General features: G+C 27.0%; 4 protein-coding genes across 4 annotated transcripts; 2 read left to right on the top strand and 2 right to left on the bottom strand.

Annotated features, from left to right (window-relative positions):
- Positions 1-626: 626 nt before the first annotated feature.
- On the top strand, positions 627-1208 carry GO595_006750 (pre-mRNA-splicing factor 38A; the record flags this gene model as incomplete). The annotated part of the gene is made up of 1 exon (XM_067920137.1): positions 627-1208. One exon carries the CDS (start codon positions 627-629, stop codon positions 1206-1208), a length of 582 nt encoding a protein of 193 aa, XP_067773178.1.
- A 519-nt stretch (positions 1209-1727) lies between these two features.
- On the bottom strand, positions 1728-3146 carry GO595_006749 (uncharacterized protein; the record flags this gene model as incomplete). Its single annotated transcript, XM_067920136.1, has 1 exon — positions 1728-3146. One exon carries the CDS (start codon positions 3144-3146, stop codon positions 1728-1730), a length of 1419 nt encoding a protein of 472 aa, XP_067773177.1.
- An 11433-nt stretch (positions 3147-14579) lies between these two features.
- On the bottom strand, positions 14580-14951 carry GO595_006748 (sel1 repeat family protein; the record flags this gene model as incomplete). Its single annotated transcript, XM_067920135.1, has 1 exon — positions 14580-14951. One exon carries the CDS (start codon positions 14949-14951, stop codon positions 14580-14582), a length of 372 nt encoding a protein of 123 aa, XP_067773176.1.
- A 3777-nt stretch (positions 14952-18728) lies between these two features.
- GO595_006747 (outer dynein arm protein 1-like) lies at positions 18729-19439 on the top strand (the record flags this gene model as incomplete). The annotated part of the gene is made up of 1 exon (XM_067920134.1): positions 18729-19439. One exon carries the CDS (start codon positions 18729-18731, stop codon positions 19437-19439), a length of 711 nt encoding a protein of 236 aa, XP_067773175.1.
- Between the last annotated feature and the right edge of the window lie 1796 nt (positions 19440-21235).

Here is a 21235-nt window from a genome sequence, read left to right as displayed (position 1 = left end):
TAATTTTTCAAAACATTCACTAAGAGGCATTATTTGAAGATTTTCTACCATTTTATCAAAAACAGTGTCAAAAGAAATGTCTTGATAACAATTTATAACTGTATTTGTTTGTTTTGGAGATATATTTTGTTTTTGTTTATTTTTTGAATTGCTTGGCCTTGATATGGCTGAATTTGGTGATGAAATTTTTGGAGGTTTTCGATTTACAAGTGAATATTTTTGTGAATATGCTGTTGGCTTAGATCTTCTATTTGCTTTCTTCATTCTATTAGGTTGTGAAAAGACAAGTGATACAACATTTTTCCTCATAGAAAATCACGTTTGATTGCACAACAATTGCCAGAAGAATAAAATAACGAACGAAATGTAAACAATTCAATTACCAATTAAAAGCGACAAGAAATTTTTGTAAATGAGTGAAAGCAAAAGTAAATATGTTCATCCTTCTTGGAGCCCAATACAAAACTATAAGAAAAGTGTTAGAGGCACAGCACCTCAACATTTGCTTGACCCAAAAACTAGACACAAAATTTATAATTCAGTGTATTGGCTTCAATATTGTTTTGGTGTTAATTCAGTCGTTTTTGTTGATAGAGCACAAATGATTAAAGGCGTTGGCGGTCTTTATGGACATCTTAAACATCCATGCGAATTTTTTGTGCTTATTTCTCAAACTTCTTGAACTTGAACCATCTAGAGACATCATTTTATATTTCTTAAACACACGTTGTTGGCAAATGAAACATCTTCGTTTGCTTGCAGCTCTTTATGTTCGATTCACATTTCCACCAGAAGAAGTTTACATCGTTCTTGAACCACTTCTTATGCAATACAATCAAGTAGCAATCCTTCGTGATGATGAATTTCAAATTACACATTTTGATGAGATTATTCATTCGTTTATTCATGATGAATTTTGGTGTGGTGTCTCACTTCCTCCTCTTACGCCAAGGGTTGGATTGCCTCCACGCCATTCACCATTAAATCATCTTAATGAAGCCCTTCGTGAAGAAGTTTTTGCAGAAATGGGAATGGCCCCTGATGGCCAACTATTTGAAGAAATAGAAGAAAAAAAGAAACTCAAACTGAAAGGCAAGCTCAAGTTCAAGTCAAAGAAAAAACACAAAAAAGAGAAACCTGTTATTGTTGATGAAATCGCAGAAGAAAATCGTATCCGCGCGCTTTTGGGCTTAAAACCATTGAAATGATTCGTAAACGGCCACTTGTAAATAAACGTGTACACCTTCAACGTTTCAATATATTATTAAATTCGAAAACGCTTTTGATAACTCCTTATATTACAATTAAATTTAGAAAAAATGATTTTGAACATATAATAATAAAAAATAATGAAGATATTTTAATTATCTAAGATTTTAATTAACTTTATTTCACATTAAATAATCAAATTTACTTATTAATCAGTAATGCCCATTCAAATAAAAATACTTAAAATACGTGGTCCAACCCACCAAATGACTTGGAAAGTAAAAAAGAACATGCAATATCTCACCTAATACCTCAGTATGTTAAATAGTTATGTTGATATCATATATGAGAACGTTGGTTTGGAAGATAATAAATCGCAATTTGTTTATATTCTTCAACTCTCAATTCATATTCTAATTCTGTTTATAAAAAGCATTATTCCTGTTATCGTGTCTTTGTTACTCAAACAAGTGAAAACATGCTTGATTTTCCCAATTTATACTTTAAACGGTCGTTTATTATTCGTTTCTGGTAGGTGTGGTTGTCTCACAAAACAAATTTTCTTTCAGCCTTACTGATTGTTGTTCTTTGGTATCCTCATCTCCAAGGTCTGCATCATTTATAGGCTCATTTTTGCAAAATGAAATGAGTCTGGCTAAGATTGTACAATTGCTGATTAGACTTCCTTGGTAGGTTTCTTCCAACCTAACACCTGTCACCTTCCACTGAGCATTAATTCTATTCAACCACATCACAAACTCTGCCAGGTCAGGGCATAACTCAATAGCAGTTTCAAATGGTATATCTTCACTTCCAGCTTGTCTCTCCATGACGACATTAACAGCCTCAAACACTTGTTCCATAGTTAGCTCTTGGGGTGACTCCTCAAATACATTGCCCTGCTTTTCAGTAAGTTTCACTCCACCTACATTCATCCTGGTTCTTATGTTGATCTTTCGACCTATCACAGTTGTCAAATCATTCATTAAGGTGAGACGTGAAAATGCACTCATAATCTTTTCCCAGCTGTGTTTGTTATGACACATAATACGTATTAAACCAAACTGACATTCAACATTATGTGTTCCCAATCTTTCCAGACACAGATCATCAGACCTTGCTCTTAACTCTCTCAAAACACCAATCAATGTGTTCATAATTCGAATGCATTGATTGAGTGAACAACAATATTGCGTACCATGACCACGTTTCACTTGTTGTACATTTGGTGTTAGCCTGTCTAAGTTTTTTGCATGATATGCAAAAATATCAAGTAAAGAACAAAGATAATCCAGTCGTGTTTGAGGTGACAGCGATGAATTACGAATAGCATGTGACCATAGAGCATACGGAAGTATGTAAAACGCCATGTTAATGTGGCTAGAATGTAACAATTGGAAGAAGTTTTCCATAGTAAAGATCTTCAAACAATAATGATCCTTCATCCTTCCCTTTGGTGACGTGTCTGTTAATGGAGCTCCAAGCTGTAGTACTTTTTCCATATCAAGCGCGGTGAAGGCTAGCTTACCGTCTGTACATATTGAGATTTGTCCATTCAATATCCTGCTTCTAGCATTTTTCAATAGATGTAAGAAGTCGCCAATTATCAATCTATCATTCTGCAGAATCCCAAGTGCATCTTCAATTCCCTTATTTCTAAAAATAGGCCACCACTTGTTGAACTGTTCGCGATGAATTATAGAGTATCCAGAATCACCGTCACTTGCTATACAGCGAACATTGAAACCATTTGCATCTAAAAAATCAGCAAGATATCTTAGCCGAATTCTGACATCTTCATCTGCATTGCCCTTCTTGTATGGTAACACATGTAAAGGAAGACATTTATACTTGCATGATAAAGGTTGTAAATGTATTAAAAATGCATTATTGTCCCCTCTCTTTGCATCATAAATTTCTTTTGTAACAGGTTCCATTGACATAGCATCTATACCCAAAACAATATCCACTTTCTCAGAATACTGAATGTTATGTCTTCTTCTAAATAGGTTGATAATGCGGATTGTTTCCGAACATATGGTTAAACACTCCTTCCACGAATTTTGAATATGGCTAAAGTGATTGTACAGCGTCTGTTTACATGGCAATGTTATGACGGAGCGAAGATAGTCATAACACTTACTTCTGAGAGTTCTTAATATGAAACAAAATATAATTACATTGGGACTCCATTGCCGAGATTTAGGAAAACGATTGGAATTGTTCTGTGATTCAAATGATAATTGTTCCCCAAAAGGTATGGGTTTGTATACGGGCTCGTCAACCGATTTTTATTTCCTCAAATATTCTTCATAGAACTCCCTTTGACCCTTGAAAGATCTTGGTGGAAGTAATGTGGGATCATGATCTTCTATTATTTTCTCGAGTATCTGGGTTCTTTTCTTGTAGTACCCCAATGATTGTTCAAGATTAGAAATATCCTTTTTTAGCCTACCAATTTGCCTGGAAAGGGTTGCTTTCTCTGTTTTTTTGCTCATTAAATTTGTTAAAATTGATTTGACATGATCGTTATGAATTGAAAGACTTATCGTTCATACGTTAAGAAGCAGTGAAAAGAAAAGCTTTTGCACCTATCTTCTTCACTTGCCACTACGCTTATAACATATATTTGATCAAAGAGTGATGGTGTATCATTCTATGTAATTTTATTGCATAAAAAGCACAGTGTTCGATTGTTAATTTTTATTACCGTGAATTGATCTTCCTAGAATATATAAACAGTGAACTTCACACTTATGCTAAAAGATATCCAATTGCATGCAATTAATTATAAAAAATATAGAAGTTTTATTCTAGTTACATATTAAAAGACATGATGAAATGATTTTGTTATTAGTTTTCTTGATATTGGACGTTGAAAACATTTCAACATTGATATATAGTTTAGACTTAGGTTTATAGTTTACGTTAATAGGTGTGGCTAAGCGATTTGTAGTGGTACATCTTTCTCTATAAGTAAATCAAGTTGATCTATTGATTTTTCATGAAAGGAGAGAAAGAATCATGTTGATGCTTGATATATAGAATGACTAGCTACATAGAAATGTTGTTCTTACAGATAATTGAAAATGAACATTTTGAGATTACAGATGCGCATCTGCCAGCATGGAATGATCAAGATTTTAAATTCGATTTTTTGAATTATTTATACTCTACACATAATAGAAGCAATGTCACTAAATTTTTACTATACACCTATGGATCGTTTTCGAGATATTCTCGTTTTAAATTTTCTTGGACCACTTATATACTTAAACTCTTTCATTGCCACCTGAAATTCTAAAAATGTGGCAAGCACGTATGGAAAAAAAATGTTAATTTTATTTTCATAAAGAGAACGAAAAATTTCATTTCGATGAAATTCGATCGTTGTTTCAGATGCTTCTTTAAATGATGAATTGTTTTGTTCTCATAAATAAATAATTTCTAAGTTTCCACCTGCAATTGCATATTTAGATGTATTTTTAATATTAGAATTATTTGATAATAAATATTTAAAACATTTAATCAAACTAAAAAATGCACAATAATCAATTAATGAAACATTTTTAGTATTAACAAATGAACATCTTTCAGAAAGTGATGGTTCAATTATTTGATTAAAGTCAAATTCATTATGTGATGATATTTCTTGAAGCTTTTCTAAATCATCATTTCGCAACCTCTAATGGATTAACTCCTTCTTTTACATATTGCATATGAAATTTCCAAGCATTTTTTGATAATTTATGAGGTTCTGCCCATTTGTTCATTAATTTGTTTATTTCTTCTTTTGTTTTATATTGAGAAAAATATAATGTGTTCACATTCTTTACTGAAGATGGTTCACCTATTTCTTCTTCGATCATCTTTTCAAGAAGGAAATATGATTCTTGCTTTTTTATTTTCAGTAAATATTTACAAAATATTTGAACAATATTAACTTCAGTTTTACTTTGGTTTTTTTTTTTTTTTTTTTTTCTTCTTCTTCTTCTTCTTTTGCATTTAAAATCAATAAATATTTAATATATGTATTTTCATCATAAGCTTGAGAAACAAATACTGAAATATAAGTATGGTAACAAGATAGTTAAATGTATATGGTAGTACATCAACAAATAAATTAATTGTTTCTTGAACTGATGTTTCTAAATTATTTTCGTTTAAATTAAAGACAATTGATTCTAATGATTTCGAGAGTTTCATCAATAACAAGTTGAAACCACTTTTTGGGAAAGATAAATAATAAAATTTTGAGTATCCTCGATTCAACATTTTCAAAAGGTTTCTGTATAATATGGTAATATAATATAGCTATTTATTCCAAATATAATGCATTTTTGAATTTCTTCTGATTGATTTTTAGATATTTTAATTGAGAATCTTATCATAACAAGAATGCGCTTCGCGCCGTTTGCGGATCAAAGCGAAGCAAACAATAAGAAATTTTTAAAATAAACTTATTAAGATATAGATATAAAATTATAAAAAAGAAATGAGTATAATAGAAAAAATATTGGGATTGAAAAAATTTGTTAATGTGTTAATATTAAAAAAACTATAAAAATATGCGTGTAAAAATTATAATTGATAAAAGAAAAGACCAAAAACATGAGGTGAGCGGGTTGTTATTAGATACTTTCCCAAATGAGCATCTGCTAGCCAGATCTTTGGAATTTTTTCATTTTTTAAATTTTTAATTTTTTTTTTTTTTTTAATATGACATATTTTATTTTCATGTATGTATTTGAAGATATCATTTCGATGGAATTCAATTGCTATTTCATATGCATCCTCAAATGATGAATGATTTCTTCATTTCCACCTGCAATTGCATGTTTACATGTGTTATTTACATTTGCATTATTCATACGTAAATATTTAAAACATTTAATAGAAGAAAAAAAATGCTGCATAATCAATTAATGAAACATTTTTTTTATTAATAAATGAACATCTTTCATAAAGTGATGGTTCAATTGTTTGATTAAAATCAAAATTTGGTTGTGATGATATTTCTTGAAGTTTTTCTATTTCATCATTTCGAATTATTTTTGCAATTTCATTTGGATTAACACTTTCTTTGATTAATTTCTTGTTAATTTCCCAATCATTCTTTGAAAGTTCTTTAATGTTTCCCATTTTTGGTTTCAAATAGTCATTCTCTTCTGGAATTTTTGGACATGTAAGGTATAAAATATGATTCTTCTCTCACCTGTTCAATTATGTTCGATTCACATAAATTTTCTTGAATCATTCTCTCAAGAAAATAATTTGATTCTTGATAACATATTTTCAAAATCATTTTTCAAGAAAACTTTATGTATTTTACTTTGTATCTGTTTGTTATCTTCAAATTTTTTTTATTTCTTTAATGATATTCATATAGACTTTTGAATTATTCATTCCTGCTACAAATAGTGAATAAATTATTTTACTAATGAATACTGACAATTATTATCAAATATATCAAACACTGAAAGAACTACTTGAGCAACATTTTCTTTATTTAAGAAAAATATTTTTTATTGAATAAACTGAATTGTTCATTTTTGTTTTGCAAAGTCCAGGACAAGTAAAAATTTAGTGAAACAAAATACCAGGTCGCTTTAGCTATGATCGGCGCATTCAAAAAGCGAAAATTGAATAGGTTATCTAAACGTTACAAGCAACCATCGACTCAATAAAGTTTTCGTCTGATTCAGTCACCAGAGAAATCTTCCAAATAGTATTCAATGCACCTGTTACAATGAATGTACCAGCCATAACAAGAAAAGTAAGTTCACAAGAAGATTATATACCAGGACAACTTTCATAAAATTAATTATTCCTTAATACAAAAGAATGAATTTTATGAATAAAGCATATATAATACCAAAGGCGAAGCATCCAGTTACTTAATTTTCAGTCCAAATGTACAATTTGAAGGAAAAATTACTAGATTTTACACTTTTGGACAAACCAATTTTTGCAACACTTATTACATCTGCTGTTGATTATCTTAGCGTTCGAAAAGGTATCGATATTGATCAACTTAATAGAGAGATTCACGTATTCAAACAATTTTTCAATGTTGTATTTAGAATAACGTTGACCATATCATTTTAGGCGCATTTGGTTGTGGAGCATTCCATTATAATCTCAATAAAATTTCGAATTGATTCAATAATAAAATTTATTTTTAGTTAGAAGAAAAATAATTCGAGACCGTTAAAATCACGTCTTACAAAAACCAAAAAGGACTGAACCAACTCTTAAAAGATAAATTTATTTTGTTTGGTTTTTTAGACAGTATGATGGTAATTCATTTTTTTCTAAGGTAGGTTTTGGATGCTAGGTTATTTATCATTTGGTGCAAATTTTTACATGCCAATAAATAGTTTTAAGCATTGTTTAAAAAATGAAAAAATTAAGTATTATTTGAACCAAAAATTCAATTTTATTAATAATTTTTTAAATATTTTTTCCATAAATTATCTTTGTTATTTATTATTTATCACCCATTCATCAATAAAGCATAAATTAATTAAACAACAAATCAAAAATAAGATGAATTTTAACTTTATTCTCATAGTATTTATTTTTTTTTTTTCTAATTCGTTACAAATTTTTGATAATGAAACATCAACATTAACTGTTACGAATTCGAGTGAATTTACAAAAGAATATCAAAACTTAACGAAACATGTTATCATTTCAAGCGGAATAACTGAAATTCCAGACAATGCTTTTTATAGATGGACCTCAATGATAACAGCTGTAATTAATGACTCAGTTACAACAATTGGGGAAAGAGCATTTTATTATTGTAATAAATTAGATAATATTACATTTGGTGAAGGTGTTACAAATATTAGCGGCCATGCATTTCAATATTGTCGATCATTAAAAGAGATAAAAATTAAAAGTCCTCTATCAATAGTTGGATCCAATGTATTTTATGATTGCTCGGATCTTGAAACTGTATATTTCGGTGAAAATGTTCAAACAATTGGAACTTATATGTTTCAAAATTGTGTTAAACTTAAGTCTGTTACAATTCCAAGCACAGTTTCTTCGATATCAACAAATCCTTTTCTACGTTGTCTAAAACTTCAATTCATAAATGTTTCCAGCGAAAATTCGTATTATTCTAACTATGAATGCGATGGTGTTTTATATGATAAAGGAATCACAAAAATCATCTGTTATCCATGTGGAAATACCACAGAAAGCTACACAGCTCCAGACTCAGTAAATTCGATTGAAGCACATGCTTTTGAAGGGTGCAAGAAACTAACTTCAATTACATTAAGTGATAATGTAATAGCAATACATAGTTATGCATTCTATGAATGTTCATTCACAAACTTCACAATTCCAAACTCTGTTGTTGAAATACAAGTAAGTTGTTTTTCAACCTGTAAACAATTGGAATCAATTATCATTGGAGAAAGTGTAAGAGATATTGGAAGAAATGCATTTTCAGATTGTAATTCACTCAAGTGTATTTATTTTTATGGCGAAACTTGTCCAACAATTAATGGTACTTGTTTTACAAATGTTTTAGCAGATACTGTTATGGTATATGAAAAATATCAAGGTGAATCATTCGGAGAATTAAAAATCACTAAAGGAATAATTAGTGATTGTAACCCATTACCATCACTTACATTTACATATTCAAATACATTTGACTCTGATGTAACATGTTCATATACATTATCATATATTGTATCTTATACGCAAACATTAAGTTTTTATAGTTCATACACAAATTCATTTATTCTTACCCAAATCGATTCATCATTAACATATATTCTAACACCGATTGTATTTTATGGTTATACACTTATTAGTTATTCTAAATATTTCACTTTTTACTCAGGTCTTAATTTTTATGCTAAAAATAGCGAAAATAAAAATACTGATAATACAAATCTTTATATTGGAGTTGGAGTTACATCTGCTTTGGTTGTTATTATTGTATTGATTATTTTGCTATTAGTTCGTGTTAGAAATAATCGTCAAGATACGATAGAAAATACAAGTGAAGTTGGAGATAGCGATAATGATATGGAAGTAATAGAAACACATCTTCCATTAGACTATGCAAAACATAATGTTGAAGAAGATCCATTTGCAAAAGATTTCAAAGAAGACAAATTTGTCGTATACGTATGATATAAAAGGATTTCATAAGTAAAACATTAAAATTCCAACTTATAATATTTATTGGATTTCATGATTTTAAAATAATTCTTTGGAATATTATTTCTTATATATATTAAAATTTTTCCATAATCTTAAAACGAATTTCTTCGCAATAAGATTTTTTCATATCCCATATTAATATTGTTATTCAAGTGAAATATTATATTGTTTAAAAAATCCTCAAGAGAGAAATTACAATAATTTCATTTTCACCAATTGTAGTTGTATTTATGATATCAAAAATAAATATAACCAAACATTAAATTTTATTTAAATCGCTAAAATGAAAAAAAACAAAAAAAATGATTTCTAAAAAAACTCTTTGAAACAAAATGCACAATTTAATTATTTAGCTACTTATAAATCACCAACTACATAATTATAAATATGTTTTTTTATTTAATTGATACGTCATTTAAAAAAATCAAATAAATATATTTGAATGTAAAAAGCATGTTTATTTTGAAGTAGTTTTTGAGTCAAAAAATTATTATATAATTAAAAATCAAAATTATATTTTGTATTATTTTGCAATGATATCAATACAAATGGTAATTGGAAATTATCTTTACATGCTAGTATCTAATTTTAAACATTCTTTAAATAATGAAAACAAAGAACTTAATTATATTTATAATTATCCTGTAAATCATAATGACATGTTTAATAATTCATTAAAAAGTAATGAAACATTTAAATATTTACAAATAAACATTCGAAATTCATATCTTTATCATAATTTATATCAATTGGTTATTTATTTTGAACATGTAAATGAATGTTTATCATCTTTCTTTTCAAATTTCTTCAATCTTTTTAAATCTTTTCAAATAAATACTAAATTATATTCTAATATATTTATATCAATCGTTATTATTTATTCATTGATAAAACGTCAATTAATTAAACAACAAATCAAAAATAAAATGAATTTTAACTTTATTTTCATCATATTTATTATCTTTTTTTCTCATTCGTTCCAAATTTTTGATAATAAAACGTCAACATTAACTATTACGAAATCGAGTGAATTTAATGACGATTACAAAAACAAGACAAAGCATGTTATTATTTCAAGTGGAATTACAGAAATTCCAAGTAAAGCTTTTTATGTATGGAGTTTATTAATTACTGCTGTAATTAATAGTTCAGTTACATCAATTGGAGAAAGTGCATTTTCTTATTGTTATATCTTGAAAAATGTTTCATTTGGAGAAGGTATAGAGATTATTATGTCAAATGCATTTAGTTATTGCACATCATTAAAAAATTTGAGATTCAAATGTCCTATTACAACGGTTGGGTTTAATGTCTTCATAGGATGTACTGGTCTTGATAGTGTATTTTTTGATGAAGGTGTTCAAACAATCGGATCTTATATGTTTTACAATTGTTATGCGCTAAAAGATGTTACAATTTCAAGCACAGTTTCTTCAATATTAACAAATCCATTTATTTACTGTCAAAATCTTAAATTCATAAACATTTCCAAAGAAAATCCATATTATTCTGAACATGATGGAGTTTTATATGACAAAAATATTGCAAAACTCATTATTTATCCATTTGGAAAAGCCAATAAAACATTTACAATTCCAAATTCAGTCACCTTAATTGGAGAAAATGCATTTGATTCATGTCCTCACATAGAAAATGTTTCATATGGAAAAGGTGTAACAAGTATTGGGTCAAATGCATTTCGATTTTGTAATGCAATAAAAAAATTGAAATTCAAAATCCCTCTTACAACAGTTGGGTCAAATGCATTTTTTGGGTGCGCAAACCTTGAATGTGTATTTTTTGATCAAGGTGTCCAAACAATTGGGGCTCTCATGTTTCACGGCTGTTTGAATCTTAAAACTGTTTCAATTTCAAAAACAGTTTCTTCAATATCATCAAATCCATTTATTCGTTGTGACAATCTTCAAATTATAAATATTTCCAAAGAAAATCCATATTACACAGAACGTGATGGAGTTTTATATGATAAGAGTATTACAAAACTCATAAGTTATCCATATGGAAATTCATCTAAAGAATTTAAAGTTCCAGATTCAGTTATATCAATAGAAGAAAGTGCGTTTGAAATGTGTAAAAAGCTATTATCAATTTCATTTGGAAGAAGTGTAAAAATTATAAAAAATAATGCATTTTCTGAATGTTTATTTACAAACATAACAATTCCTAACTCTGTTGTAGAAATTCGATTAAGTGCCTTTTCTTCAAGTGAAAAGTTAGAAACAATTATCATTGGAAAAAATGTGGAAAATATTGAAGCTCTTGCATTTAGTTTTTGTGTTTCACTTAAATGTATTTATTTTTATGGTGATATTTCTCCAACAATTGGAGTGAATTGTTTTAGTAATATTTTAGCAAATTCTGTTATGGTATATGAAACATATCAAAACAAAACATTTGGTGGATTAAATGTTACGAATAAAACAATTGAAGGATGTAAACCAATACCAACAAGAACATTTACACCAACTAAAACAAATACTTTTACTAAGTCAAGTTCAAGGTCATATTCACATACGCTTACAAAATCGAATACATTTTCATCATATTCCACATTTACAGAAACATATTCTTCTGATGTAACTTTAACACATTCATATTCAGTGACATATATTTTATCATTTACACAAACATTAAGTATTTATAGTTCATTTTTCAATTCATTTATTCTTACGAATATCAATTCAATATCTACATATATTTCAACATCAGTTATATATTATGATTATACAGTTAGTCTTTATTCTGATTATTTCATGTCTTATTCAGGTTTTTATATTATTGAAAACAATGTTATTAAAAATGAAGATAAGACAAAACTTTATATTGGTGTTGGAGTTGCAATTGGAATCGTTATTGTTGCTTCATTAATTATTACATTTTTAATTTACATTCGAAAGAAAAGAAATCAAATTAATGAAGGATCATTTAATGATAATGATAAAATGATTATTATTAAAGATGATAATAGCAATGATGATAACAAAGAACAAAATTTTGGTGTTCGTGCATAAAAATACCCTTTTCATTGAATAAAACAACAAAATTATTCTTAATGTTTTGAATTATAATTTTTTTGATAATTTATTGAAAGTTTTAAATAAAATTTTATTTTTGATTTGAAGTTTGACAAATTCGGTATGATATATCAAGGAAACTTATTTGATCTTATTTATTAATAATTATTTTACTTAATTAAATTAAATAAATTATTTTTTGAATGAAATTTGTTTAACTTTTATTAATAATAAATAGTTATATTAAATAAAGATATATAATATTGAAATCATCTAAATTAAATTCAGATTGAAATTTATTATGAATAAAATCATTTAAAAATTAAACAAATTCAAATAAAAATTTATTTAAGAATTAATTTTAGAAAAATGTTTTTTTAATATATCTTTAGGTAAAGCATAGATAGGATCTATTTCTTTAATACCTGGGAAATTTATTAATGAAAGACCTGCACAACCAAAAAATGTATGATACGGATCTGAATTATTTTTAGGTTTATCTGAAATTCCGCCATTTATTAAATCTTGTGATGAAAGAATGAAATTTTGAAGATTTTGAACATTTATCCAATTTTGGCGTTTTATCATTTTAAGTGATGCTCCGACCCACCAGGAATAGCACACGTCTGCTGTCTTTTCTTGTCTTCCATTAAAACCTCCTGTTGAAGTTTGTCGTTCATAAAGCCAAAAACCGAGTGAATCTTGATTAATAACATTAACAGAATTTAATATCGATAAAGATCCGACAACTGTAAATATTTGACCTGAATGTGATTCACATCCTTGAAAACATCCAAAACCTGAATCAAAATTTTCACATCGTAAAAAGCCATTGAATAATTTTTTCTTTATATTTATAAATTAAATTTATTTGATTTAATAATGATAAGATTGATAATGAACAATATGTAAAACGTGTATCAACTTCATTCTTAGAATTACCTTTAAATGACCCATCTTCATTTAAAAGCGAAAAAACATATGAAATAAGCGAATTAACATTAATTTTTTCAAGTGAATCAAACAATATTAAACAATAAACTGCTGATAAACTTGAATGAATATTAGAATCATATCCAATATTCCCTCCAAATCCTCCATCTTTATTTTTGACATTTAAGAATAAATTCAATAATTTCTTCTTTATTAACTCGATCTAAAGAATCTAAAAGATATAAACATGTTAAAAACCCAATAATATGTATTCATTCGAATAGGAATAGAGATAATATATTGTGATGATTCTTTATCTTTCATAGAATTTAAAAGGAATTGAACATGTTTCTCTTTTTCGAATTTCATTTTTTTGTTGAAATAAACTTCTCAAATAAATAGTAAACGGTCGAAAGAAAAAATAAAATAAAAATAAAAATATTTTTATTTATATAATGTAGATACTCGTTTCCGAAGCAATATAATTAAAATAATCAAATTAATAATTAAAAGAATATTATTAATATATATTCGAATATCTCTTATAATTAAATCTTTCATATAATTTCTTTCAACAGTCATAAATTTTTTCTTTATTTTGAAGAAATTGAAGAAGAATTGTTCGAATTATTTTAGGAAGAATTAATATGATTGGTAATATCGATTTGTTATCTTCTTCAATAGTTTTACTAATGTTATTAAATAACATTTCAAGATTAAATGGAATTTTCCCTTCAAGCGTGTGTAATATAATATGGAAGTAACCTGTCGACGTTTTCGATGCTTCAATAATTCCATTTTTCGCTTTTTCTGTTTTGTTAAGTTTCATGTAAATTTGGTATAAATATTCACTGACATCTAATGTAGTCATACTATTAATAATTCGAAACATTTCTAACGATATCTTTAGTCTTTCGGGATAACTTACGATGTTTTCTTTCGAAAGCTTTTCCCATTTATATAACATTAAGCCCGAATTATATGCCGCGACAGGAATGCCGCACTCCGATAGTTCTAGCCATAATATTAATGACGTTTCATATCGTCGTTTTTTATAAAATTCTTCCGCAATTTCAGTGTTATCAATCCATGGACCAAATTGGATATTAGTAAATAAATAACTTAATGCTTTTCGATCATTAAATTTCGGTGAGCCAAGAAGTAGCATCTCTGCAACGTAATGATTCGCTTCTAATATACCTTTTCGTGTTAACTTTTTAACGTTTTATATGCTTTATCTCGCGTTTCTGGATTATTAATTTCACTAATCGCAATGTTAAATGACGCGCCGTCATGCCCTAACTCGGACGCGCGTTCAATGAGTTTGGCGCCTTCGGGATCTCCTTCGGACTTTTTGATGACGCCTAATATGTTCATGGCATTCGGCTCATTCATTTCAACAGCACGTTCATAATATTCTTTCGCTTTGTCAAGATTACCGGGAACACCTTCGCCTAAATGATGAATGCGACCCAAGTGAACAAGCGAGATCGCGTCGTCTTGATGCTTCTCAAAGATTTGGCGCGCAGCTTCTTTGTTGACTTCTTGGCCTAATTTACCATAATAATAAACTTTACCCATGTCAATTTCTGCTTCTTTATCGCCAAGTGATATCTTATATTTTAATAATGAAAATGCGGATGAATCACTTTCTTCATCTTCAATTTCTTCAAATTTTAATTCTTTATTAAGTTTTTTAATATGTTTTTGAGTTAATCGACCTGCAAGATTTTCAACAATGATAGAACTACTAATAGGTAATAAAATATTAGATGAATATTTATAGGAATGTGGCGCACCATATCCAAACGCATATGAATATGATAAACTTAAACAACTATGCGAATTACCTTTTTGACACCCAATACTATGATAAATACTTGATTTAGTATAATCGCGTGTGACCCCTAATCCATAATGATAAAGAAATCCTAATTTGGAATATGATGCTTCAAAACCAGTTCGAATCGATTCTTTAAAATATTTCTTGGCTTTCTTAAAATCTTGATGATATGGTGGAATACCATACAAATAATAATTACCAAGCAAATGTAATGCAGGTGGATATGAAGATTCTCCTAAATTTTCAATAACGGTGAAATTAATATTAGTTTCATTATTGATGGCTTTTAAAAATTCTTCACGATAAATCCTTCCATATTTAATTGATATGTTTTGAAAACATGTTTTTAAACTTTCAATTTTACTTCCTTCTGAATCATATTTCATGATAATATCATGAAAAAGATATGTTTTATTTTCTATTTGTTCAATTGAAACAATAAATTGGATGAAAAATAACATTTGGTCAAATATTTTTTTTTCTTCTTCTTTTTTATTTCTATTTGTTTTTTAGGGTGCCCCTCATTCGAACAAAGTTACTCAAATTTGTTTTCATTTTTTTTTCTTATCATTTTTATTATGATTCTAAATGATAATTTAAAAATATGTGAAAAATTTGCATGGTGTTATAAAGGTAATAATAAACCAACCACAATCTTAGAATATAGTCAAGATGGTTCTATGGTTGGATTTTCAAACGAACCAGGTCAAGTTTTTATTGTTGATTCATTTGAAGGGAAAATTATTGAAAATATTACACAAAAATATACACAAACAAATATAACAGGATTAAAATTTCAAACGAATAATAATCAAGATCAAATTTTAATTACAAGTAAAGATGGAAACATTTTTTTATATGATTTTAACAAAAGAGAAATTTGTAAAAAGATTCGACATTTAGGAAGTGAATTACTTACTATGAATATTGAAACATTTGGCGACACATTTGCTATAGGTTGTTCAGATGGTTCTATTCGAATTTATGATATGGAAACATTTCAAAGAAACACTATCTTAAATAATCAAACGAAGAAACATAACATATCGAATATTTCATCATTAATATATGATCCAAACAATTCTAATATTTTATTTTCTAATATTAATAATTATATTTTAGTTTGGGATATTCGAACAGGTACATCAGAACGTTCAATTAAAGGAACACATATTCGAGGACAAGGCCTAGATATTTATGATAATATTCTCTTTACAATTTCATATTTAGATAAGAAATATATTGAACTTTGGGATTATCAAAAAGGGTAAAAAAATATATTCAATTCCATTACAAAATAACATAAATAATGAAAAAAATATATCAAAATAATATTGTTAAAATATCAAAAAAATGGAATGGTCATCATTACAAGTGATGTAAGTTCAAGCATTACTGAAATATTTAGTTATCCAAAATGTAATTTAATTGGACAAATAAATCCTAATTCATCATTAATTACATCAATTAATGTTTCACCTTTTGGTGCTTCTTTTGTCACAGGTTATGAATCAGGTGATGTTTATTGTTATATGATTAGAGAAAAATAAAATAAAGTAAAAATTTATATTTATATTTATTAATTAAGTTTAATTCTTTTAAGATTAATTGCTTCTATTTGAAAATTTTGAATACATTTATAATCTTTAATATTAATATCTTTTGGTACTTTTACATGAACTAATATAATTGTCTTTTTAATACTCCATGAAATACGTGATAATGTTCGTGAAAGTTGATGAATTTCTTCCCAATCTTGAATTATACTGATCATATAACTTGAATGAACAAGTTCTTGATGATCACAATATAATACAAAATCAGTCCCAAATAATGAGCCATCTCGAATAATCCATAAATTAGTCCGATAATAATGATAAACTGAATAATGAATTGGGAAAATTAATGGTCCACAAAGTTCACAACAAATTTCCCATAATTCTTCAATCGTATATGATAATCCAATATCACCTTTTAATAATTTTAAAAAAAATACTTCATAAGGACTTAATATTAAAAGTTCATTAAGATATCTTCCAAAACCAAACTTGTTATGTAAAATTTGTCCATTTCCTATTAAATCATTAATAAAAAAACATCCCACCAATCTTATTAATTGAAATTTCTGGTAATTCATATGATGGTGAAAATTTCTTTTCTTCTTCTGTTGTATTTTTCCTCATGAATTTAATGATAATGACACTTTCTTATCGTAATTTAGGGTACACTAAAAATTAAATAAAGAATTATGATAACTTCTAAATATTTGATTTTTATTTATTATTCCTAATTAAAAAAAATATATAATAAATTACTTAAAAATATTATTTTTATTTATTGTGCATTTTCTTGTGTTGTTTCTTTCTTTGGTGGTTGTGTGTAATGATGTTTTTTCTTTTGGTTTCTTCTTGAGATGCCTTGGCGCTGGACCTTCGTTTGAAAGTAAACCTGTCGCTAAGTTAAATTTTCCCACGCATTTGAAATGAATAAAAATCATTGGATTGCATGCGCTTAACTTTCTGTAAATATTTCCCTCGAAATTCATTCTTCTCTGCTTCTGTTAATCGAATAACTTTACGTTTGTTGATACCTTTGTTTTTTTCTTTTTCTTCTTTCTCAAATTCTTTGATATATTCATTTGAAACTCGTTCTAACACTTCTAAACTTGGATGTAACTCGGAATATTTATTTAAATATCGTTCTAATCCAAATGTTCCTGAACTCGCATAAGGGATTTCACGTGAATGTTTCTTTTTTTTGATTTAATGCTCGTTCTAAACCTCGTATACTTTGAAATTTAACAAACGCTGTATCACTATTAGGAAATGTAATTTCTTCAATGTGACCAAATAATGAAAATATTGATTCTAAAAGATTTGTTAAATTTTCTTTATTTGTAGATAAAGGTAAATTAAAAACTTGAATTTCTAATGCACTTTCCATCTTATAAAAGATACTATGTGAATATTTTGAATCTTGATAAGGTATTTGAAGTATTTTCCATTCTGTATCCATTTAAATAAGAAATTAAAGATAAAATTTTTTGGTCAAGCATGGAATACGTTAATTCAGCACGGTTATATTCGTTAAAATAAAATAAATATAAAAAAAATCAATGGAAAATCCAGCAGAAGTTCAAGAAATTAGGAATAAATTACGAATGATGAAATTCCCTCAAGATGAGATATTAAATACAGTTCGAAAACAACAACGAGCAATTCATAAACAAAAACAAGCGAATGAGACCATTCGAACAGAAATTACACAATATGAAGCACAAATTAATAAAATTAATCAATCCATTGAGAAATATAAGACAGATGAAGAATTACAACGATTACAAACACTTAAAAAGAATTTAAGTAATAAGTTAAGTGTTTTAAATAATGATTTAGCCGTTGAAGAATCTAAACGTAAAAAAACTTGAAGAAGATGTAAGTAAAGCTAATTCCAAGACAGGAGGTTTATTTCAACAAACACATGAGAATGAAGAAATTCAAGCACGACTTCGGACCATGGAAAATCGATTAGACAAAGCATTAGTTCGATATAATAATAATTTAACGAAATTAGGAGAATTACGCAAAGAAATAGATGAATATCGAAAAGAGAAAAACACGTTTCAACATATCATTAAGAAAGCAGAAATCGAACGCGAACGTAACGACCAAGAAATGGCGCGACTTATTTCCGATTCTAACGAAGCATATTCCGATCGTGATCGCATGAAAATGGACTTAGCAGAACTTAAACAGAAAGAAAAAGAATCGATACAAAACTATGAAACAGATCTTTTATTAATTAATCAACAAATCGAAGGACAGCGCATTACACAAAATCATCCACGTGATCAGCAACAGCAAATTCCATCGATGAGTAGTCAACTTAGTTCGCAAACAGATCAACAAGAAGAACTTGTGCAACAAACTGAACAATTATATACATCTAATCAAAGAGTATTTGACTTGTTAGGTGTGAAGAACATTGAAGAATTGTTTTCAGAGTCAGAACAACTTGAACGCGAAAATTATTCATTATTTAATTGTGTTATTGAATATAATAATAATAAAACGAAACTTGAAGAAGAAATTAAAGGACTTCAATTACAATATTTATCACTTCAAAGTCAAAGTGAAGAAAAAGAAGAAAATAATAACAATGAATTAAACGAAATTACGAATAACATTAACAGAAATAAATCAAAAATTAGAAACATTAAAAGATAAAAAAGAAAAAATCGCAAAAGATTTCACAGTAATTTATAATGAAATTAATAAATTATTTAATACACTTAAATGTGAATGGGATAATGAAACGACGAATGACAATAACGAAATTACGAAAATCAATGTTATGGCCGCTTTATCTTCTATAGAGAATAAAATAGCGCTAATAATGAATAAAGTTGCAGAAAAGACTAAAATCCAATATATTAACAGTGGAATCAGTAAATTTTCTTCAGTTACTTCAATAGATACAATTTCACGTCAAAATACAACAAGAAATCAAATAAACAAAGAAATGCAAAACAAAATTGCTGACTCAAATAAGCCAATGTCAATCGATGAAATCAAAGCTTTAATTGGTTAAATTTTATTATTTATTATATATAAAAAGAGTTTGAAAAAAAAAATTATTTTTATTAAATTAAAACAATATTTGTGATTGTGTTTTATTATTATTTCCGAATATTTTGTTTAATTTCTTTTTTTTTTTATTTTTTATATAAATATATAATAATAGAAATAATGAAAACAATCGAAAAAATAGGTGAAATATAAATAAAGAAAAATGATAATATAATAATAAATGTTAAAATCTTGTTAATAGAAAATGATTTTTTTTTTTTTTTTGGTGATTCTTGTTTGGCTAAATTTTGATTTTCTTTTTGTAAGTTGAAAAGAAAATTATTATAATTACGTGAATAATTCTTTCTTATAAATGGCGTATTAAATGCTGATGTTTGTGGTGATTTAAATGCACTTTCTGGAATTTGTGGTGAAGGAGGAAAATAATCTCCATTAATCGAAAGAAAACCTTTAACTGGTGTTTTATAACTAAGTTCATTTATATGCTTTCTTGTAGAAGAAACTGGTGAATATAATTCTCTTTGATCAAAATTATCTGAATCTGTTTCTTCCATTTTTAATTTTAAACGTACACCAAAACCAATTCATCATTAAATAATTCGATTTTGTCTAATTTATACAAGAACCATTTAATTTATGATTTAAGTATGTTACGTAAGAAAAGATTTCAATGTTTAAAAAAATATGTAATAATAAAGAACAAGAATCTTATGAAATCAATAAACAAAGTTAACCAAAATCACTTGAATTCCTTAATGCCGAAAAATTAACAAAAACGCAAACGGCAAAAGAAAACATAATAAATTTTGATGAAATTAAAAAAAATTTACATTTTTCAAGATGATTGATTGAATTTGTCATTGAAATATTAGTTAATACATTTAAGAATGCGAACATCATTTAACTCAATAATATGTTTTTGATATTACCATGATTAAAAGTACTCGAAAATCTATCAGTAAAAGTTAATCCAATTTTTTAATGTTACATGAATTAAAATATTATACAAAGTAAGAATTTATAACATCCGTTGATATTAACATCATATTACAAATGTTTTATAAGATATCAACAACAATTAATGAGTTTCTATTAAAAAAAGTTATTACAACAACTAATAATACCTGTGTAAAAAAATTATCTCTAATTAGAGTTCATGTTTTCCATTTATAGATAAAATGTTACATAGTTAGTAATAACCATAATGTTGTATTGGAAACATTGTTTGATAATTAATCTGGTTCTATTCAACAAACACTCGAAGGATTAAAAAGGAATATTAATAACTTCATTAAGAACTCAATTAATTTGTTACTGGATGATTTTAATATTTCATTAATAAAAGCGTTACATTTTTATATTTATGTTTCAGATTTTCGTTTACTAGATGATGAGAAAATTGAAGTCAATGTCCAAAATCAAAATCTATATTT

This window comes from Histomonas meleagridis (assembly GCF_020186115.1).
Source record: "Histomonas meleagridis strain 2922-C6/04-10x chromosome Unknown contig_46, whole genome shotgun sequence".
NCBI lineage: Eukaryota > Parabasalia > Tritrichomonadida > Dientamoebidae > Histomonas > Histomonas meleagridis.
Note: the sequence above shows the minus strand (reverse complement) of the source record. Positions and strands in the feature narration are given on the sequence as shown.